The 24751-nt window shown below is 30.8% G+C and overlaps 1 protein-coding gene across 1 annotated transcript; it reads left to right on the top strand.

The window, feature by feature from the left end:
* The first annotated feature begins 2093 nt into the window (after positions 1-2093).
* Positions 2094-23902, top strand: LOC103569017 (pair-rule protein odd-paired). Its single transcript, XM_008546088.2, has 3 exons — positions 2094-3476; positions 21486-21655; positions 22065-23902. Exons 1-3 carry the CDS (start codon positions 2519-2521, stop codon positions 22407-22409), a joined length of 1473 nt encoding a protein of 490 aa, XP_008544310.1. The 5' UTR covers positions 2094-2518; the 3' UTR covers positions 22410-23902.
* Positions 23903-24751: the final 849 nt, after the last annotated feature.

The raw sequence follows: 24751 nt of genomic DNA on the forward strand, positions 1-24751 counted from the left end.
TTACAGAGATGGAATTTGAAAAATTGATTTATTTTATTATTTTTACATTTCAAATTATATTCACTGGAAAAATTTTTTGGAGTAAATGCAGTGATTTTGTTTCAACTCTGAAACTCTGAATGACGGAATGAATTCGGTTTGAAACAAAATCCATATTCACTCCCGATTTTTTACAGTTTACATATACGTTATACCCGCACTGTAAAACCAAGTGTGTAGTCAAAATTTACACAATTACTAAATAACATTGAAATGCCATGAGCAATCTACAGATATTTAATACACCGTGAAACGTGTTTTAAATGACTACAAAAAACTATAGTTTCGCTTATGGCCTTAAACATAGAACACATTTAATATGTGTTAAAATAATACGTTTTTAACACACTTGGTTTTAAGGTGCGTGTAAAAAAAATTATTCAAAAAGAGTTGACTGCTCCAAACTTCAAAATTTTACACAATGACGATCTTTTTTTTAAAGTTCTGGAAATACAAAAAGAAAAAAATAATAATCAACTTAATACTTTATAAATTAACGTTTTTGACTTCTTTATACATTTTTTTTGACTCTGTATTAAAAGCTCTGAATTTTATCATTTTTTTTTTTCAGACAAAATATGTTCAGAAAAAAGTGATTTTAAGATATTTGTGAAATTTTTTTCAATAGTATTTACTCGACCACTGGTTTTTCCCTTTGAAATTTCAAAAATTCAAAAAACTCAAAAAAAGTTCGTTGTTCTGTCAAATGTTTTGAAATTTAGAATAGTAAACATATTTTGAATCTTCTGTCAATGATTTTTTTTTTTATTTTACAGAGATCATGATAATGGAAAATTTTTCCATTTTCTTGATTATTTCTGCTTGAATCAAATATGCATTTAATTAAGGAAGTATTCTATTAAGTCAAAAAACTGTCCTTAAAACAAATGATTTATTTTTCAAAATTTCAAGTAATTTTTTTCCATGCATTTTTAAGAACGTCGGGCTGTAATAATTTTGAATTTGACATTAGTAGATAGAAAAATTTATTTAACAATCCAAATTACGTAATGAAACTTAAGTGTTATTATATTCAATTATTAATTACTAACACTTTACCTAATTATCAAAGAATCTATTGACGTCATAATTTAAAAATGATGGAAACTAAATGTGTTTCACATTCACATAATGCAAACGAGCTTAAATTTAAAATTAAATCTTTAAACATATTACTCCTTAATATGAACTTAAATGTACAGAAATGACTGTTCCATTCGCTAAAATCTATATATATATATATATATATATATATATATATATATATATATACATAGGTATATTGATAAATAATAAGTATGAAGCCTTGTCTAGACACTATTAACTCATGATGCCAAAGTTAGATATAGGAACTTAAGCATAAACAATATATTTGACGAAATAAAAGATTTTAAATCGTAAATAACTTCTAAGAATAATTAACAAATCAAAGCAAAAGTAATCGGCTCAACGGCGTAACCTATTGTTAGTAACAACTTGCAGTATAATCTACAGAACCTTAAGACTAAAAGACTTTACGCACGTAAATTAAAAGACATCTACTATTCGGTCCCATTAAATCTGAGCCTCGTGAAAATTTGTAAGCCTTCGATAAATACCTGCTAAATCATCAAACTGGTTAAAAAATCTCACAAATAATAAATCAATTCATATAAAAAATTATAGAGTCAACAGTATCAAAAATAATTAAAAACCAAAAATTGAATACCAAAAATAACATTGAAAAAATTGTACAACAGTTATGAAATGTACGAAGTTACACATAATTTTATAATTCCAACTTAAAAATAGGTATGTTTCAAAGATAGACACGCCAGTAGGTGGAGTAGTGTCATGCGCGTTAATACAAGATCCGCCTTCAATAAAATAATTCCACCGTGAAAACACGTTCCCCAGGAATCTCCAGCATCAATAGGCTACCAGCAAACCAATCGGTTGCTGGTACCAGCTGCACTTGCCCGCGATAGGTCTGTTTTTTATTGAAGAGTGGGGAGTGGTGGGGGAAACAGTAATTGTTTGCGAAGCTTCCAGCGCCTAGTACAAACTGAATCGAGTCCCCCTGCAGGGCAAGCTCAGAGAGTCTCTTCAGTCCCGCTGTGAACTCAGCAAGGAACGCTACGGATTTTCTACCTGTCGTTGTTACAACCCAGTGTCACTAACTTTTAAGCTTAAACTCTCTTGGATTTTATTATTGACACAACAGTTTAACTAGAGTTAGAAATAACCTCTAACTTATATTTTAAAACTCGTATTGATAGCTTGCGCCAAATGTTATCAATGAATAAAATAAAAACGTAGCCAGTGAAAATTTATGATAAACTCAGTGCTTAATTTAAGAATCTTTAGAACTTATGTAATAGCAGTGAAGTGTTAAAAGTGATTAATTGTGTTGAAAGAATGCCAGTGTATCAATAAGTAAAATAAAAAAAGTAAATAAACAAATAGATTAAAAAATAGTGTTAAGAAATATCTTGTCAAGATGATGAATACATTTTTGGACACAGTATCATCGCATCCGCATCATCTAGCAAATTTAGGAATAAAGTTGTCACCGGGTGGAACGACGACAGACTCTGGTCTAGGTGATTCTAATAATGGAGTAGTTCAGCCATCGCCAGGTGATGCGCCTTCATCGCAGCAGCATCACCACTTCCATCCACAGAGCTATGCAGCACATCACCCACCGCATCCAGCGAGCCACATGGCTCCACACATGGGACACCATATGAGCCACCATCCTGGTTACACAGCACGTGATTTTATCCTAAGACGCGAGCACGACTTCAACGCGACGGCCAATCCAACTACTCCAGAAAGTGGACTAGGGTTGTTTACACCACTGCACCATGACACGACGGGCACGGGGATGCAGCAGTTCCCACATCATCCTGGTCAGCATCCACTCGCTGCAGCAGGACACTATCCTGGACATTACGGCCAGGATGCCAGATTGCCGCACCATCACCACCAGTACTTAGGACCACCCCATCTAACGCCCGCATCCATCCACCATCAGCAGCACCCAGTCAGTCACCCAAGTCACCATCCGCATGGTGCTTTCCTGAGGTATATGCGGACTGGTGGTGGTGCTGGAGGCTGTGCTGGTGGTATCGGGCAGCGGCATGAAATGTCCTGTATGTGGGTTGATCAGGACACTCCTGGCGCTGGACGTAAACTCTGTGGGAAATTATTTAATACCCTCCAGGATATCGTAACTCATCTTACTGTTGAACACGTGGGTGGACCAGAGTGCACCACGCACGCGTGTTTCTGGCAGGGCTGCTCCAGGAATGGCAGGGCGTTCAAGGCCAAGTACAAACTCGTCAATCATATACGAGTTCACACTGGTGAAAAACCCTTTCCGTGTCCTTTTCCTGGATGCGGAAAAGTCTTTGCCAGGTCGGAAAATCTCAAGATACACAAACGTACACATACTGGTGAGTGATACTATTATTCATCGAATACAAAAAAATATACATATATACTTAACTTTTATTACTGTATTATTTATTGAGGTTTTCTTGGTTTTACACAATAACTTTTTGATATATTTTATACGGGTTTATAATTTTGTTTACCTTGAATCACATTTCATATCGAGTGGAAAAATACGCATTGGAATGTGTTCCATGTGTAATATTAATATATATGAGAAAAAGGTTTTCAGACACGCCTCCGTCGATACCTGAGGCCCGAAATCTGGGAACGGAGGGACTTGTGTATATATTATGTATATATATATTTAACTGAATGCTGGTTCATCAGAGATCGATTTATTTACTCGTACAAGTGTTCATGTGATATTCTTGTGTAATCGATATTAACAATCTCGATTATCTCAAATTGGTTATATTGTATATTTAAAGGATGTATCGCGTTTCAATCGTGTTAACAATCATACATTTATCATCGGTCATTTAGTAATTAGGGATATCTTATAATCTATTCATTATAAAAATTACTCATCATCAAATCGGTTAATCGGTTCTTCTCCTCCGCATTTAGTATTTAATTGATCTAAAGACGGTATTTTTTATTCGGCAAGTTAATTACATACATACAAATTTTTAGTTAATTATTTATCGGCGATTATTATTCAAATATTTGTCAAACATCTGAAGCTCGAGGTTTTAATTTCTTCCGGCGCCAAATATAAATACGTTTAAAGTTAATGTAATAGCGCGTGTTTATGATGACAAGAATTTTGTGGTCACAATTAAGAAATTACCGGATCATATATCGTGTCTCTTTATGTTTCACGTTGGGCTTCACTGAATATTAACATAACGTTTATATACATATACATATATATAAGGCGGATCGTATACAAACTATACAGAATCCGTCGGACCGAATCCTCAGCGTTTTCTCTTTTTTCTATACATAATATTATCATTTCTTTTTTTTCGATCTAATCGTCTGCCAGATTCTTGCGTGGAATTTCTTCATCGAATTCTTGAGATTCTCGTAAAATAAAATAATTTTTACTCCATAATTGTGATTATATAATTTTAATTTCGTAACTAAAGCCACTAAAAAGTATAATTATTATTTTTCTGAATAATCAAAATTTAGAGTTCATTATCGCTTGTGAATTTTATAATAAAATAAAAAAGTGTAATGATAATGTGTGACGGAACAGTTACAAGAGCATATATCATGCGTGATTAAATTTCATTTTCATTTCTAGCGCGCAATTTTAACGCCCACCCTAGATTATAATCCGAAGAACTACATTGAACTAGAGGTCATATATATATATATACATATATATGTTTGTAAAAGAAATAGGAGGGTGATAATTCATCTCCCCTCGGTTTAAACGCTCACACAAATAAACAACCCTTCAATACTCAAAGAAGACTTCCCATTTGTTTTTTAATATTTATATTTTATTTATTTAGTTTTCTTTTCGTTAATTCTATTATTACTTTTTTTTATTATTGTCAAACGTGTCGAGATAAATTGGCATTTTTATAAACACTAGATTTTTTTTTTTTTTTTCATTCATTTGTTCTGTATTTGGCTTTTGTTTCTCCGCTCTGCCTGCCTTTAAAGTTAAGTACTTCTATTTGTACTTGCACACATACATTTAAATATATATGTATGTGTGAGTATATGTACTTCCGATTTATATTATACACGACGGCATTCTCATATGCTTTACATTTATGACCAGCAAAAAGGACAAAGAGGGAATTTGATGTGGAGCAATATAGTTTTTTCTTTTTTTATTTTCATTATACATGCACACGTTTTATATAAATATATATATATATATATATGTATTGTAAGCTAAATATTTATACGCGATTAATATCAATTGTGAAATGGAATTCTAAATATTTAAATGCTATTTTCAGCGATACAAATTTATGTTAATGCCGCATATTACAAATTTTTTATTACAATGACAAAATCAAATCACAGAAGGCCACTAAGTTCTTAAAAAATATAAAATAAAGCGCTAAGTTGTCAATTATAAGTCTCCTGTCTAACCCGTTTCAAGTTAAAGCTAATTGTAGGTAATTACTTGCACAGTTATGTCTCAAATAAACTTTTCAATCATTTTTATCAGATGCCGTGTTAGACAACATGATTTTATATAATTAAATATTATTAAATGTTCAATATTTTCAGCTGATTCGATTTTTTCACCTGATTCTCTGGTGCACTTTATTGAGACGTATTTCAAATTTCGTTTTCTAGATCACTCTGTAGTACCGTCATTGTGATTTGAAGTTCAAAATTACCATTTATTTCAAATGGGGAAAATTTTTTGATAGACAAGTGGCTTATGGACACTGTAACTCTATGGAAATATCACTTCATATTAATTATCTTAAATTTCTGGCTGTTTTTAACGGCTCAAGAACTAAACGTTTGCATCTGAACTTTCTATAATTCCCGGGTCGAAAAATTTGATCTATTTTGAGTCAAATAAAAATTTCCAGCTATTTCTATTTATGTTTTACTTTTTATTTAATTGACAGGTGAAATTTAATTGAGTTTTATCTATACTATTCCTTATTTAGAATATTTTCAAACTTGTTTTCAATAATTTTCAGTCTGATTTTGGTCACTTCTACATCAAAATCAGACTTTTTTCTCATAATATATTGGCTCCTTTTGTTTTGATACAGACTAAGATCAAATTCTTCGACCCGGGTTGCTTATATTAATAAAATGGGTGATACAAATTATAAATACTTAACGTGTGAAGGCAGAAATATATGGGTATTAGCTTTATATTTTCTTTCCAAACACAATGATGATACGGACAGAATTTGAAGGATAGAGAATATCGATACTGCGTGGTAATTATCCTCTAGTCCTTTTAAGAAAATTGTTTCTCACTTTGGTAGACTAAATATTGACCTTTTTGCCTCATCTCTTAATAATGAATATGAAAAATATTGTTCCTAGCATTGTGATCTTTTGGCAATTTGTATTGATACATTTACAATTGATTGGAACCAATCAAATATTTTTTTGCTTCCTTTTTCATGAATTTCAAAAATCAACAAAAATTAAGTCCAGCTTCAATTTTAGTGCCTAATTAGTCACTTTAAAAGTTTTCCCATGGGTTTAAATTAAAATTTAAAAAAAATATTAGCGCTGGTGCTGAGATGGTTAACATAATTATGTTCCATAGAAAATATGATAGATATTATTTATTATTGATTTATCATGGGACTGAGATGAAACTAATCCGCAGATGGGATACAAACGCCGGCCATTAGAAGAGAATTGATATGCGTTATATATAAAGCGTCTGTAGACGTAGTCGTTGTCGTCATACAGCATCCCTTATATTCATGATGATCATCAGCGCAAGCGTGATTGGTGGAGTGTAACAATAGGATTCTCCCTTCAAAGTGTCTCTATTGGTGCCCGAATACTATCTGAGGGGTTATGGGTGTCCATATGTATGTGTAGACGTGTGTGTATATTATTAAAGCATCTAAGAATAGAGAGATGATAGGGGATGCATTTTGGTGTGTCTGTATAGGGTGTCGGAATAAGCGTTAAGTAGGCCAGGGGCTTGTCCACACAACGAAATAAAAAATATACGACAGGGTTATGGTAATGAATATTTTTCACATGTGGGGGACACAATGCCAGAGACAATTTAATTTTTTTTTAAAACTTTTTAATGAATTAAAAAATAATCTCTTTAAAATTTCGAAATTTTTAATGGAAAAAAAAAATTTTTCAGGCTAGAGCTAATGTTTTAAATTGAAATCATCGCAGAAAAAAAAACAGTCAATTTATAACCAAAGACGCATTAATTTCTGAGCGGTGCCATTTTGCCTCACCTGCTTCTTTGTATCAATAATTAAGATTTAATTTATACTTTTTGATAAAAACAAACGCACAAATAAGTCTTGCGTGTGTGCTATTACGTTTCCAATGCTCATTAATTCAACGATAATAATTATGAATAATAAATTCATAATTTTAATTAAAAAAAAAAAAAAAAAATATGGCTCTCATGGAAATAATAACAACAATTTAGTACATAAACGTTTGTTTTTAACGTAATTTATTAAACTCACATTTTCTCGTCAGCCTTCTTCAAAGTTCATGTTTTTATATTATTCCCGTCACGATTACTGAGAATGATTTCTTGTGATTTTTGCGTGGACTCCCCAGTGAGGTTTGCGCGGGTTTACCAACTTAAACACACGCGATATATACGTGCATAACACGACTAGAGAGTAGACGCCATGTTGAATATATCTACAAGCCTGCCACTTCTTTATGTCATTTAAGAGTTGGTATATATTTTCTATAAAGAAGTTCTATCATACCGACTATCTCCCTCTCTCTCTGTCTGTCTATAATACTGGTTTCAGTATATTTATTAACTGGCTGCATTAAATCTTTTAATTGCTGTCTTATTGTCATTACCGACATTCCATACAGACAATTAAAATTACAACATAAAAAATTTAATTCTTGGAGTTAAAGCTACGAAGAAAAACATTTGACGTACACAGAGACACATAGAGATAATTTTTCCTTATATTTATAATTTACAATTTTTGATAATTGCTATATAATACTGAGTCCGTTCTAATAAATTTTTAAAAATTAATTCGTTATATAGAACTTCAAAATTTGAATTTTTGAATTATGGACTTTCGATAATTTGAATCTACAGTACAATAGATTTAGAAATTTTTTCTTTAAAATTTTTGACCTCAGCGCACAAATCAGCTGACCCATGTGGACACTCTAATGAGCCTTGAAATTTTTTGAAGACAATAATTTTGAATTTAACCCGCAGTTACTCTAAAAGTGAAATTTCCTTAGGCTTTAAAGGGTTAAAAAAGTAGAAATTCTTTGGTTAAGGACTAAAATGCTCTATAAATTATTTCTTGTACATCAAATATTGATGGTTATATAATTATGGTATTAAAGAGGGTGATAAAAAAATGCCAGAAGGCAGCAATAACAAGAAACACTCAGCTTAACATATGAAACAAACTGATTTAGACGAGAGATGAGTTTAAAAATAAATAAGATTTGTTGCTAAAATACCGGCGCCCGCGGCACCACCTTTCCCATCACGGCCCAGCTACTTCTTCCTTCCTCTACTCACTTCCATTGCATCCACCATGTAACATATATGCCACATACACTGTAAGCTTGATAAGTAGTATGAAGCTACTAGCTATATACAATATATGTATATATATATATATATATATATATGTACACAATATCTTTGAGAGAAGAGATCTCTTAAGTCAAAGAGAAACCCACACAGAGGATATTAAACTTTGAGAGGGATGAGAAAGTTACGCCCACTAACTGCCAATAGTCTCACTAAAGAGGGTCGTAATTAAAGCCCAATGATTCGTAGCAATTGAGTCGTTTATTATTGAAAAATTATTAGCTCGAAATTTATTTTTATTATCAATAACACTTACACGCGATTACAACAATTTCAATTATATTAATCAACAGTAATAAATCAGATTAAAAACTTCATCATTAATAATTTAATTATTATTTTTTTTATCACAAATTATTTTTTATTTTATCATACAGTCGACTACCCGTTATAAGCCTGGTCTAGAGGACGTAGAGGAAATTTTTCTTGTAATTTCAGTCTTCCCACTACCATGCGATTAGTTTTGTTCTCGACTACCCGTTATAAGCCTGTTTTATTTTATATAATTTTAAACGTCATATTTACATTTTGTTACATACGCGACTATCCCGATTTTCCTGGTGCTTATAGCGCTAAAATAAATACTTATCTTTTTACACTAATAATAATTTAAATGCAAAAAATTGTAATGATAACAGTATTGATTACAGTAATAATTAAAATAATAATTTTATTGATCAACTTAATGCTCAATAAAATTTTTAAATTGTAACAGAAGCTTTTGATGAAATTAATGATTACAATTATGAATAATAAATTATATTTTACTTAATGATGATTAAATTATTATCCGCGAAACATAGATAGTAAATTTTCATCATTAATTTTGATATTTTTTCTTATTGTTAGTTTATAATTTAGAGAATTTTAACGGAGGCTTATAACGGGTTCTCTAGCACAGAACTCTTTAGAGTGGTTAAGTGGGGGCTGTTTGGACTCAACAACTCCTTATTGAGGGGAAGACGCTTATGACGGATAGTCGATTTTTTTATCAAATAGTCGGTGCCAAAATTTTTCTACAGGGAAAAATGAAAAAAAAAAAAAAATTCAAATACAGTTAAATTATTTATAAATTTATCAATTAACCGTATGATAAAAGAAAAAAAAAACAGACATTTAAAAATCAATGTCATTTAATAATTAAAAGTCACATTTATTGGCTTCTATGAAAATAAAGAGCCTGAGATGAGTTAATTGTTAGGCATTTGACATTTCATTGGCTTCTAACAGCTGAAAAAATAATCAAACCACGCGTTCACAGCTCGGTAAATAATCTAAAATAAAATAGGCGTTTAAAATAAAAAATTAACACAATTGCTGTATTTAATTTATAAAATAATTACTCGTCGATTTATTTAGATCTGTTTAAATTCCATGTGTTTTGAAATATTTTAAACGCGGAAATATCTATTGCACGCGGAAACCGTCTGTATTTGCGGATGCGGTTTATTTTAGAATTGGTACGCGAAAAAACTAGTGCCAGTTAAAATGGCTAATAATAATAGACATTTTTTTTAAGCAGACAGTTACGCGTATACAGTAGCTATCTTTTGATATAGATATAAATATAATGAAAAATTTTTTTTTACCGCAAAGTTACTGAACAATAACGATCATAGAGAAAATATCGTGTGTCTTTTGTAACACAATACTTTTTCTAGGACAACGTTTATGTTATATGCCACTTGAGAATTACCCTTATACAAATATCTCACACACCAAAACCACACATCAGATTTAATATATATGTATATATATAAATATATTATTTATAACCTGTAACGAATTTAATATTTTTTATTTTTATCTATTACAAATTTGACAGGAGAAAAATATTTTTAAAAAATGTATATTTATATATTTTTGACAGCTACAATCAATAAAGCTTAAGAACCTGGGGTAAAATAAGTCATTATTTAAAGAAAAAAATTTTTTAAAATTTTGAAGAGTTTTAATGATCGTGATAAAATTATGATAAAAAGTTTATTGAAAATAATTGGAAACTATAAATTAAAAATTTTTACCCCATAAAAAAAATAAATAAATTTATCTTCAAACAATAAGTTCCCATCGAACATACTCTAAACCGTAAAATCCATTTAATAAAAAATAAAAAATCAAAGTACCCGATAAAAGGGGGGCAATAAATAAATAATAATGAAAACTTACTAAAAATAAAGAGTTTAAAAAAAAATGGGTATAAAACAAAACAAAATTGCGGGCTAGTGTAGCGTTGGATGATTTAGGGAGCGAGGGTCGGGGGTCGCGGGTCGAGACCAGGCATCGGAATGTTGGACCTTCTACTTTTCTTTATATATTATCTTTCTTTCTCTTGTTCTCTTCTTTCCTTCTCTACATATATATATATATATATATATATATATATATATATACATATTCGTGAGGTTGAGATGGTCGCAGCTACTTCTCTCAGGGGCGAAAGTCAGGATTAAATGATAAGGATAAACGATTATGAATCAAACAACATTTACAAAGGTCGTTAGTAATGTTTCATGTCGACACAGTTTACTATCCATGTTTATCTATTTTTAAATAAAGTAATTATTTTAAAAATTTATTTTAAAATCATTTAATTCCAAGTATCCTTCCAAATGACTCAAGGCCGAAAATTTAAATATATGCACCGAAAAAAATTATAGGATCGAAAAAAAATAAAACATATCAGCGAACGGGTTAGTTTGTTAATATAGTCAAGAATTCCTGTCAAAATCATCAGATACCAACAGCTTGACACTTTAAAAAAAACCTTACTCCATATCTATACACAACAAACACACAGACCTTAACAGAACTACACTAGTAAAAATTTAAACTTCGACTACTTTATTCATTTCTATACATTGTAATTTAATTTTTGTAACCTGATACTTCTCCAACTTTATATTGTAGCCCACAGGGGCAACATATCAACGAATTATTAGACCAGTCAGAGAATACTGTAATTTACTTGACGGAAATTCTTCTAAACTGAATCGAAAAAAAACACGCCCCACATTTTTGAACTCAAAAAAAAAAAAAAGTAACGAAACTTCATAAATTTGAGTAACGGGATTTTTAAATTTATTTATTAGCACGGAAAAATTTTAATTAAATATCTTATTTTAGTCATTTTTACTCTCTAGATATTTATCAATTTTTATTTTTTTATTTCTTATATATATATGCAATTTTTTCGCAATGCAATTACTGAAGTACGATGATCATTTATTCATGCAAATATATAGTTATTGTAAGCTTAAATGTTATCATTGGTAGTTATCGACTGAGAGTTGTTAAATATGCAATTGCGAATTACTCTGGCGCATACAAATGGTAAAAATATTTAATGCAGTATTGAAAAAAACCACAGTAAGATATTACTGCGTGCGTAGATGTAATATATAGCACACATATATATAAAGAAAGAGATTTTTTTTTTATTTTTTTCAGTACAAGACAAAGTGACTCGTAGACTCTGCGTGTTTATAAGCTTTCATGTAAAATTGAATTTAATGTGACTGTTAGACTGCAGTTTACTCAGGTCATCATAAACTAGTGATATCTATTGAGCAAATTATATTTTTTTCTGAGTAATATAATTGAATAGACAGGAAATGTATGAAAAAATAATAATAATTTTAGTAAAAGAAATATTAATTCTAATATTGTTGATTAAACTGTAAAGTATACTTATGAGTCATATTTCAGTAAATTGAAAAAAAAAAACATTTTTTTATAAGAAATTTTTATAATTAAATTTTTTTTTAAATTTTAATGCTTGTAAAAAATAAAATGATAATTGGAATAAAAAATTAATATGTGATTGAGATAAAAGCAAAAAAAGTATATTAAAATTTATGAAATATGAGGGCTCATTAATAAAAGTATAAAAAAAAATTCTATTCTTTATTCAAACAAAAAATAATTTTTGATAGTCTGAAATTTTTGCTCCCGTTTCTTATGACCAGCGCATTAACTATTCTCTTTCTTATTATATATTTTTTTTGACATATATAATTACAGACGATTAAAATGAGTAATGACAAGGACGACGTGGGTTTTTAAAAGAGCCCGTCGATTCGTCGCGAGACTCAAGAAACACTTTTATTTTATTCCCCCCTACTCCGTCACACATATTCGCCTTCATATATGCATCTCCTGACTACAATCTAACCGAACTGCACCGTCAGAGATACAAACGACTAGCAAAGACACACATATGTCTATAAAGTCGTTTTGCTAAATTCCAATAAATAAAATTGCACCGTGAAACGCGGCCTAAGCACGCCAACGGCATATCAGCGATAAAAAACCTCGGGATCCACATCCACGTTTAGATCTTTCTCCAAATGGATTAAAAAATAATAAAAAAAAAAAAAAAAAAAAACAAATTAATAACAAATAGACTAAACAAAATCATCGAATAAATATAGATAAAAAAAAGTAGATTAAAAAAATGAAGTGTCTGTCCCTTATATTTACGAACCTAGTGGCATCTAATAGTTTGGATGCGCTTGGACTCACACACACGTCCACTAAAATAAATGATAGCATAATAACAAAAAATAAAAAACATTTAGATAAAGTACGAGAGAAATATAAGCGAGTAAAAATTCAGTCTGAGTCTGAGTCCGAGTCTGAATCTGAATATCAGGGACCACAAGATTTCAGTGCCAGAAATTCTCGGGTCGTACTTCTAACCAACCCGTACATCCAACCCTCGATGTGGATACAACACAACCAACATCCAGCAACAACTCTCTCTCTTAACTCCAAGCATTCTATTTCTCTTGTCCCTCAATACATTTTACACCCACATCGTGCGATTCACATTGGCAAACGACTCCATATCCATATCCTTACCAGCGTTCTCTCTTGTGCCCATGTTACTTGTTAGTGGCTTAGCAAAACCAATGCACACCAATGCACACCTTACCAACACAAAATCCTGTGTCGCGTACAGAGTGCAAGTGAGAGCGTGAATTATGTCTTGTGCGAGATGTCAAATTGCTCGGCATATCGTAAAATATACAACTCTCCACGCTGTGGGAAACATATTATATATTATTCTTATTTCTTTTAATATACTGATGTGATGGTATTCTTACTCCTTGTCTTATGAGACTCAATCCCTTATTTTCTACTACTTGTAATCTTTAAACATTCCAGCTAACCATCATACACCAGTATTCAGTGTAGCATATAACACTGTACTACATAACAGTCTTCAGAACCAAAAGAAACTACCAAACAAAAAACAATAAGTTATAAGTTATGATAAACGAGACGAACCACTAACAGATAATAATTAATGACCTGAGAAAAGAATCCAGGTCATTAAACTGATCTAAAATATCACACGGTGTTAAAACTATACGTTTATAAACGAGCAATGATCTAACCATTTGGGTTCAACTTTTTGTTTTTAATTTTTTTTAACCCAGCCCTGATTTAGCAATCTTACTACCACGCCCAGTGTCCAGTCATTAGATGACCCACGAGTTAGTTGTTCATTATTCATTAGTAATAAAGGAAAACTATCTTTATAAATATGTATATATATGCTGACCAAATCAGTCAGACAAACGGCGCACTGACGGACACGCAAAACATTCGACGCATATTTATATTTTCGACGGTTAGAAAATATTTTTAAATTTTTTAAACGGTGAGGGTGTTTGGTGTTGGGTGTGTGTGTGTGTGTGTTTTTTTTTATAAATATGTTTTGAATGCAAGGAAAAAGGGAGGAGATAAATAACTAAATAAAAGATGAGTTATATTTGTTAGAAATTGTCGAATCATTGTAAGTCAATAAATACAGCGATCGATCCTACAAAAGATCTATTAATGATTAAACGTCGGACTAACGAAATTAACTGTGACTAAACTCTATTAAACATTTATAATATTAACAGTTTGTAGCCTATTTTCAGAGGTACACTATGTCTGTAAAAAACTCGTTTTTAAATGTTCCAAAAGTATGAAAATTTCCAAAGCATTCATTTTTCAATTTTTTCCTCATGTAAAAAAAATAAAAGTAACAAATTTCGAATTTTTTTCATTCTGATCTGAACTTTACTGAGTCGGCCATTATTTTTAGTTTGGAATTTTCGTAAGTTCAAAAACAGTTTGATTGAAAATTTTGAATTACGTCAAATTTGAAAGTTCAAGGTAACGAACGTTTGTGAAACGAATTTTCGTTACACGAGATATTGAAAGGTTTCTTCTATTGGAAATCGAGTACAAGTTATTATTGGTGCTCTTGATTCTTTTTGGTGTTGACATGAGACAAAATGGCGGAAGGAAATAGCAATAGAGGAATTTTAAGTATTAAATAAATATAAATCCACTCGACCTATAATTCGTTCCGGCTTTGAGTGAAATATTTGTTGGTATGGTGCTAATCCTAATGTAGCCCGGGTTTTTTTTTCACAAAAGTGAATACTTTCGGAGTATTATATTCCGGTCTCACGGATGAGTTGATGTTGAGCCACGAGATCTAACCACTGTACATAGATTTATGTATGTATGTATATAAATGTGTAGAAGAGAGCGAAACTTGAAAGAGCGTTTTTGGGAAAAAATAGTGTACATCGACAATAGGATACTAACAAGCTGGATCGTGTGGTTCTCGAGGATTTCGTGGCGTTTAACACTGGTTAACAAAGCCAGTTGAAATTTTTCCGGCACGTTCTTCTATAACTTACGGTAGATTTTTTTTCTTTTTCATAAAAAAATCACTCCCTCTATTTTTCACGAGTAGCTCTCGGTTTCTTTCTCTGAAAGGGAGTGCCGTTGACGCTAAACTTTTTAAGAAAATATATATTTTTTTCTTTTAAATGTGTCATCGGCATGGAAAAGTTTAGCAAACTTAAGATTTTTTGACTCAATGCCTCTTGAAGGAAGGAAGCCTTGAAACTTTTATGTCTTTAAGGACATGATGCTCGGCCTGCCCCCATACTTACGGCACGCTTCATGTTTTTTTCAGTATTTAATAAAATGTTCAGTAGTTACGCCAGTCATCCGGTCGTTTCTCGATTTTCACAGATTGAGCCGGAAGTTTTATTTATCTCTCATTTCAACAAAAGACTTTTCCAATAAATTATCGACACGACACCAAATTTCAATCCATCACTACCATCAGACTTCTGAATCACTCCGTACGATTTATGAATTTCTTTGCTTTGACTTTTGCTTTGTAAAAATATATTTTCGTTTAAAATTCTTCATTCGCCTTTTTATTCGCTTGTCGAGATATTCAATTACCACCAGATCGGTGTTAAGATATCGTGCACTCTGACGACTATATACAAGTTCGTATTCTCAAAAAATATTCTACGAATTTCTTTACATATATATATATATATATAGTTTTTAAAAAAAATAGTTCATACACAGTTAGAAATTTTTGTGTATTTGTATTAAAAAATTATTTGGTTAAATTTTTTGTGTTGATTTTCAGCACAGAAATCTATCAATTCAACCCAAACCGTTTGTGTTATTTTACTTTAACTGATTTTTTATGATCAGGTTCAATGATTTTTATATTCTAATTTTACGGGAGGATATTTCATAGCTTTGTTTTCGGAAAAATCACAGAAAATCGAACTAATTGTTTGCTAAATTGACAAAAGTTGTACTAAGGGTAGATCAGTATATTTGAGTTGGTTAGGTTATGTCCTTATATTGATTTGAAAATTTTAACACGAAAAATCTCATAAATTTTCACAAATTTTCTGTCAAAATAACAGATTTTGTGTTCAATTATTTAACATAAAATTTGTGTTAAAGATCAACACAAACGCAATGTGTTGAATTAACACAAAATTTCTTACTGTGTATCAACCATGAGAACTTAATTTAAAGAAGAGACTTTCCATGTATAAAATATTTTTGAAAAACATAAATAAAGTCATGGATTATTTATAGTGAAACAACAAATTCAAAGAATAGCTACATAGTTCCTTGAAGATTTGCTAAGAATGTCGAGAGTCATGGTGAATAGCATTCGTGGTAATTCTAGACGTTGTCCAGGCAGCATCACCCAACATAAGCCTTCTTCTTGGGTCCATACCATGGCGCCCGTATCTCTTTTATACCTACAGTTTCTGAAAATCTCAAAGTTTGATCTCGACTTCTTGTTTTTCTCTTTATCCTTTTTCTCCTACTCTTACTACTCAAACTACTACAACTACTTGTTTCCAGTATTATAGACAATCCAAGAAACAGATACGCATACAATTCGTTTACAGAAACATAAACACGATACATATTTGACTGGAATCCAAGTAAAAGGTTGTTTATATACATATGTATACATATAAATGTTGTAGGTGAAAAAGGTCTATCTCTTTTCTCTCAAACTCATCTTGTTTAAGAATACACATGGGTATCTTGTGGCTCGCGACGGTAGCATCATGAGCTCAGATAACCAGTCAAGAGATACACGACCCTAAATTGCCCCCGCACGTTTACTCGTCTTCGCTACCGAATTTTCAGGAATCAAGATAACGCTTCTTATAATTTTTGGAACCTCAAATTCAACTGACCTTCTCCTTTGCATTTTCTTATTCTTTTTCTATTAAAACAACTATTTTTCATAACTAACAAGAAAATGAAGAGTAAAAAAAAAAAATATGTGAATAAAGAAAGAATTGAAGGGAGCATACAAACACTCGAATTACCACTTAGAAATAGGGGTGGGGAAGGAGACGAGAAAAAAATAAGAGAGAAACATCTGCCCTATGGGCATCCTCCCTTTCATACGCAACATGGCGGAATGATTGGCGCATCAACCGGTAGTTACGTTTACCCACGGATTTGCGGTTCTCTTTTTTTACTTTACCATATATATGTACATTTATACATACATACATACATACATACATACATACATACATATAGTTCTTCTTTATGAACCTCACTCACACTCAACTTTTTGGCGACGGCCACGCGAAAGCCGACTATTTGCTTCACTGAAAGTTACTAGTAAACAAGAGTACGAGTATCCTCGAAAACTACCCGATGATCCTTGAAATCCCAAACGTACTTTTATAACATTTTTCCATCCATTCTCATTTCATCACCGGTGTAAGCGCGAGCATGGAAAAGAAAAAACCCGTGTGATGTTGGTAGATTTTATTTTATTGTCAGTATGTTAAAGTGTCGTGTCAGAGTCACGAAGTTTAAATTTGCAAACTTATCTAAATCCAATATCTCAAACACAGCTAATCCCCATCGATATTATCTATCAGTTCAGTCTTGTCCATTTTTATTGTTATCTCCAGTTCCGATCATTTATCCTTGAGAAGTTATCCCAGAACCCAGATCTTGTGTCAATCCTTGATCGATTTACGCCTGGATCTTCAGAAAAAAGTTTGAAAAAAAAAATGAATGAACAGTGTTTGATCTACCACCTCATGTCCTGATGTTCATCCTTATATATGTATAAATATATATTGGTAATATCAAATGTATAACAGGAAAATTATCCACTTGAGAACGCGCTGAGAATGAGTGGTGGCAAGAGGTGGAACCAAAATTGAGTATCCCAATTCGATAGTCCTTTTTGTTGTCATTATATTTATATTTTTTGGTTCTTTGTAAAGGGGGAGACTCAAGTGAGAAGGTGTGGTAAGAAAGGTAAAGAGGGGTTGTGTTGATCGCAACAATGTCTGCTGCTTTTTTGGTTGTTGTAAACGCAGACTGTAGCAGACTAGGTATAGTAGATACAGCTAGACTGGTGTGTCCTTTACAGAACCAGCTAGCGACAGAGCTGGATGATGTACAATAGACGCGAAAAATCATCTATTATCCTGCTGGGCACAAGGCTACGATTCAGAATTCGTTTGTGTGTCTTACAATAGTCTTAGCCCATATATCACTCCTGAGTATTTTTGAGAAAAACTATTTTTTCCTTCAATGCAAGTGCCTAGACGATAGTTTCCATGGTAAATCCTGGTTTTAGTTTACGATAAACTTTATGAGAATGGGAGAAATAAATAGTTACCGAATGGCCTAGGTGTCTGATGCTAAATGAAACCTTGTTTCTTGATGCTTTCAAAACCTAGATCAGTCTTGCTTTTCAACGAATCAAATAAATGCTCGTTTGACTTTTCTTGTTTTTCTTTTTTTCTTTCATGAGTTTTCATTCAAAAAAATTTTTTTGTCATACTTATTGCCAATTTATTTGTATTTTGCACATCGCCCATATATTAACAGATGTTTTTCACATCTGACAAAAACCTTTTGTTCGAAGTTTTTTTTATTCTTTTCAATTCTATTTATACTAATCATCACATTTATCATTTATCTATTACTAGGAATTACATCTTTTTGAAGTATTTTTTTTTTTTTTTAATTGATTATCTTTTTTTTTTTTTTTTTTTTTCAAATAAATTTTTTACTATAAGTAACGAACAGGGAGAGGGATCAAGACATTTAAGGCTCGTCTAAAATTTTTTTGTTACAACTACAGAGCAGAAAAAAATGAAATGATTCAGTTTATTCGAATGTTGGTCAGTTCGCGGTCTAGCAAAATTAACACAGTTATTTTACAAAAACGTCTACAACCATGACTCATTTAATTGTGTCTGATACCGATCGCCATCATCATCTTTATATTCTTTTATCCACCTTTCCTAATCCTTATATTATAAATCCATCTGTAAGCAATCGTGATTCGATTCCCCATGAATTCACACGCACAGTAGGATCATCTTCAACACCAATAACTCGAGGACGTTTCCTAGCGCTACGTCCTAGCCAAAATACTTGACTCATATTAAAAGATTTGAAGATAGCAATCATAATAATACGATTATGATTACGATTACGATTAAAATTATAATTATGAGGACTATAAAAAAAAAAAGTTTGCACACAAGTTTATTTGAGATCCCTTTTGGTGGTTCCTTTACCGGGACGTTCGAAAACGATTATAATAACTATTTTATCCAGTTTGAGATCTAAAACCATTGTACTGCCCCATTCTGAAAGTCATAACACACGAGCTGATACACCGACTCGAAAAATTTATATCGGGGATTGCCTTTTACTTTAACTTTGGTTTCTCTTTCTCTTTTTCTGCCTACAATCCTGCTATTCTTGATCATCTGTCCCTTCTTGAACTGAATTTTGAGTCTCTTTGGACTCTGGCTATGCGCACGAGCCGACTATTCTATTTTCTTGCTTATACTTTTTTTCTATACATACATACATACACATACATATATATACATATATATGTATGTGTATGTGTGATCAGAGAACAACGTGAGCAATATTTCATAGCATATTGTTGCCATCTGCACTCTATACTGTCTCATATACCATCGCACATTCTCAGCACTAGTATATAAGCAGACCCAGTTATAACCCCGAGTCTGAGACCCACATATATATATATATATATATATATATATATATATAATATGAAATATCATTGAATTTAAAACCTACAGACGCTTATTATTTATCTTGTATTTATTTGCCAACGTGCCGCTACTGAAAGATCGACGACACCCCTCTGCCGGGGACACATTTTAAAAGTTATTAATCGTCCTTTTAGAATAGCTCAATATGTCTACTCCCCCGTTACGTATTTTCTTTTAATTTTATTTACAACGGGCGCCAGAACTCACCATATTCCCGCGTCACCGACAAGTCCTTCCAAGGACTAAACTATCTTTCTTTAATTTTTCACGGATTAGTGTGCATTCACGCGATCATTTTCAGTTTTCTTACGCTACTTATTCTACCTACTTAACTTACTTCTGGGTAAAAGTCCAGGCGCTTATGTATTAGAGAAAGTTTTCGTGGAATTTTGACTTTTTTTTTAAACCGATGCTTTGAATTCCGTCCAAGTACTTGATAAATTTCCAACTGTATTTTTTTTTCTTTAATTTTTGATATTCTAATTAATTTAAGGTATTTGAATGTTATCAGTCACGTATTAAATAAAAGTTATCATATATCTACAGGAAAAAAATAACGTGAAAAAAATTAACAATGCATAGAAAATAAAAAATAAATGGTAACATTAAAATTCTACCTTGACATTTTCTTATCCATCAGACTACTTTGTGTTATACTTATTACAGCGTGATATATTTTTATTGTTATCCAGGAAGTGAGCTTGCCGCTTTTGTCATACAAAATAATAAAAATATGAAAAAAAAAAAAAAAAAAAAAAAAAAACAATTTTATTTTTATATATACATATAAATGTATAGAAAGCATCAGTGGGGTATAATAAAATAAAAAAAGGAAAAAAAAACCGCCAAGTTTGCACTTCCGTCTTCGCGCCTTGGTAGATTCTAAGAGGGTGGCAGTGACGCAAAAAGGGGAAAGGGGTTGGAACTACTCGTCCTGCGACGGCTAAAATATATTCCCCGTCAACTTCCGCTTGAAATAAATAAAGTCACGCTATCTTTTTTTTTTCTCTTCATTCTTCTTTTCCTTCATTTTCTTTTACTTTCTATACTATATATACATTTTACTGCAGTTACAGGGTACTAGAGTGTACATAGTATACATAGTGTATAATACAAGGGCGGCCATTGCCATTCATACTAAAAACTTTATCTTGATATCTAGATAACTTTGTATAAAAGCTATATATTTAGTATTGTCAAATGTTTACTACTTATTTTTAATTTTAATTTATATATATATATATATTTTTTTTTTTTATTTAAATTTGTAGGGATTCTCTTGTCATGTCTTGATATTTTTAATTAAATATTTATTATTTTTATTTCAGGAGAAAAACCATTCAAGTGTGAATACGAGGGTTGCGAGAGGCGGTTCGCTAATAGTAGTGATCGCAAAAAACATAGTCATGTTCACACGTCTGATAAACCGTATAACTGCAGAGTTGCTGGCTGTGACAAATCATACACACATCCAAGCTCGTTGCGCAAACATATGAAGGTAAATTTATACTACCAATTTTTGAAATTCCGAGCATATGAATAGATTATACATATAAGTACATGTGCAGAAATTTTTTTTTGCTCACTATACAAGCCTTGGAGTACAAACTTAGATTTAAAAAAAATATTTGAAGAATAGAAAAAAAAAAATTAGTTATTTTGAATACTGGAATGAACTTGAAATGGATTTTACTCCACTGACAATCGCTTCAAAGTGATAAGAAGACCACTCTTAGTTAGAATTCATGCCACGGTTATGATAAATTTAATCTTTGTCACTTGGACGAAAATATTTTTTTTTAATTTTAGAATTTTACTGCAAAATAAAAAAATTTAACAAATAAATTTTGAACTACTCCTAAAAATCTCTAAATATTTGAAAATAAAAATAAAAAATTTAATTAAAGGTGCACGGAATGACACTGGGAGAAGGAAAACTCAGTAGTGGATATGAAAGTGAAGGTGAAGAAAGCAGCAGCAGTGGCGGTAGTTTATCAGTAACTGGACACACAGAATCCCCTCAACCACCGGCAATAGTATCATCAACGACAGCGTCAACCCCAGCAAATCAATCGGGCAATATAAGTAATCATCATGCGTCATCACTGAGGCCACCAGAAATAAATGATTGGTTTCACTGTCAACCGCCACCGGTCGGACCACAACACAGCCCATTATCAGCGCCACCACCGCCCCATCATCTAGGTCACCACTTTAACCCCATCATGCATCATCAAGCTGCGGCTTACTGAGTAACATAAAAATTAGATGTCAAATTTACTATCATTATTATTTTTCATTTATCGTTATTAGCTTCAAATTTTTTAGTGAACACAAAATTTAAAATTGTTCTTATTTTTAGTCACAATTGTGCCTCAATTTAATTAATAGCCAAATATATCGATATTAAATTTAATCAAATTTAAATAATTCAATGAAATTAAACAAGAAAATTATTTTTATTCCGTAAATCGAGTGCTATTACACTCGATCAATATTTTTTTATTAAAGTGTTTTTAATAAATAATTTGCAATTGATAAATTAATTAGTTAACTATCGGAAAAAGAAAAAAATATTTGAATTACTTATTTAAAAATTTTAAAATAAAAAAATTGAACAATTCTACATAGAAAAAAAGGATTTCTTGGTAGAAAAAATGTTTACTCGTCCCAAGAAAATTTTTACTTACCCGAAAAAATTTATCGCACAGTCGACTACCCGTCATAATCCTGCCCTTCATAAGCCTCTTTCCCTCAATCGGGAGTTACTGAGTCCTACCAGCTTCCCCACTTAATCACTCTAAAGAGTTTCGTACTAGAGAACCCGTTATAAGCCTCCGTTAAAATTCTCTAAATTATAAACTAACAATAAGAAAAAATATAAAAATTAATGATGAAAATTTACTATCTATGTTTCGCGGATAATAATTTAATCATTATTAAGTAAAATATAATTTATTATTCATAATTGCAATCTTAAATTACATCCAAAGTAATTTAAATATGCACGGAAAAAAAAATATTAGTAAATATTACTGAGATTCTCGTCAACTGCACGCCTAGACCAAATCTCAGTAAATATTACTGAGTAGAACGTAAGAAATTAATAACAGATGCATTTTTTTGACAAGTGTCTTGTAGTTTTTTAAGGTTTAAGTAGTGATTTTAAATACTCAAGCAACAGTATACTTCAACGATTAACTGTTAATGATAGCAGTTTAAACATTAAAATCATAATTGTACTGATTAAAACGACGTTAGTTATTGAACATAAAATAAATAATTACAAGTTGAACTACAATTACTGTCAATCATTTTTTTCCGTGTGACGTTTAAAATGATATAAAATATAACAGGCTTATAACGAGTAGTCAAGAACAGAACTGAACGCACGGTAGTGGTAAGACTGAAATTCCAAGGAAAATTTCCTCTACGTCCCCTAGACCAGGCTTATGACGGGTAGTCGACTGTATTCTAAATTTAAATATTTCTTGTGCCAAGAAATTATTTTTTTCTGTGCAATTTAAAAATTATGGTCACAAATTATTAAATGACTGCAATTAAAAAAATTTTTTTTCTTTATTGTAATAAAAATTTAATTTTTTTACGCTTATAAATTTAATTGTTATTTCAAAAGTGCACTCGTTAATTAAAAAAAAAAAAAAAAATAATAATAAAAATAAAAGAAAGAAAACGACGAATGAAAAATTATTTATAAGTAAAAATAAATTAATTTTTTGTAAAAATATTTTTAGACTGTATGATATAGGTAATATAGAATAATAATAAATACTGTAAATAATATTAATATTACGCTTGTTTTTTTTTAAGTTATATGTAATTAAGTAATTATTGAAAGTAAATGTAATAAATTAATTGAAAAAATAATTTTATGTTGTAAAATATGTGTATTACAATTTATTGTGTGATATTTTGTATATAAAAGTATGAGGTTGATTCCTCTGTTAATTATTATAACAATGATAAATAAATGAATAATTACACGATTAATAGTTATTATAAATTACTGATAAATGATAATTAATAACTATAAATATTTTACCTTGTGTATAATGCTTAAAGTAAATTTATAAAACTACTGATATGTAATAGAAAGACTTGATATAATTGAACAAAAAGTGTCGCGATTAAAATTATGTAATATACAATATTATAATATTTGTTTAAAAAAATTAAATATTTAAAAAATACAAAGATTATTAGATATTAAATATATAATCTTTTTATTTATTTACCTAGTTTTTATAAAATATATTAAATTTTGAAACACGTTAGTTTTTTTATTATTATAAAATTTTCAATATTTTCATTAGTTATTTATTTGAAATATTATTCAAAGTTAAATTTAATAGCTTCCCGCTAAAAAAATTTCAAATTTAAAAAAAAGTTATTGGTTTCATCAGATGACGACGTTTTGAGGTCCAGGGAAGATATTCTAATATCAGAAGGTCATTCGGGCCAGTGTGTGCCGTGGGTAAGTGTGCGTACAGTAACATAAGTCAAATAATAATCTATATTTTTAATTAGAACTATTGGTTTCTATCAAAACTTTCTAATGAAAAGTATAACGTTC

This window comes from Microplitis demolitor, chromosome 5 (genome assembly GCF_026212275.2).
Source record: "Microplitis demolitor isolate Queensland-Clemson2020A chromosome 5, iyMicDemo2.1a, whole genome shotgun sequence".
Classification (NCBI taxonomy): domain Eukaryota; kingdom Metazoa; phylum Arthropoda; class Insecta; order Hymenoptera; family Braconidae; genus Microplitis; species Microplitis demolitor.

Bases quoted from the DNA above. Each gene is read 5' to 3' on its own strand.
- LOC103569017 (XM_008546088.2), top strand. From the start codon at position 2,519: ATGATGAATACATTTTTGGACACAGTATCATCGCATCCGCATCATCTA. The intron at 3,477-21,485 runs GTGAGTGATACT...TTTTTATTTCAG, and splicing joins ACACAAACGTACACATACTG to GAGAAAAACCATTCAAGTGT. The intron at 21,656-22,064 runs GTAAATTTATAC...ATTTAATTAAAG, and splicing joins CGTTGCGCAAACATATGAAG to GTGCACGGAATGACACTGGG.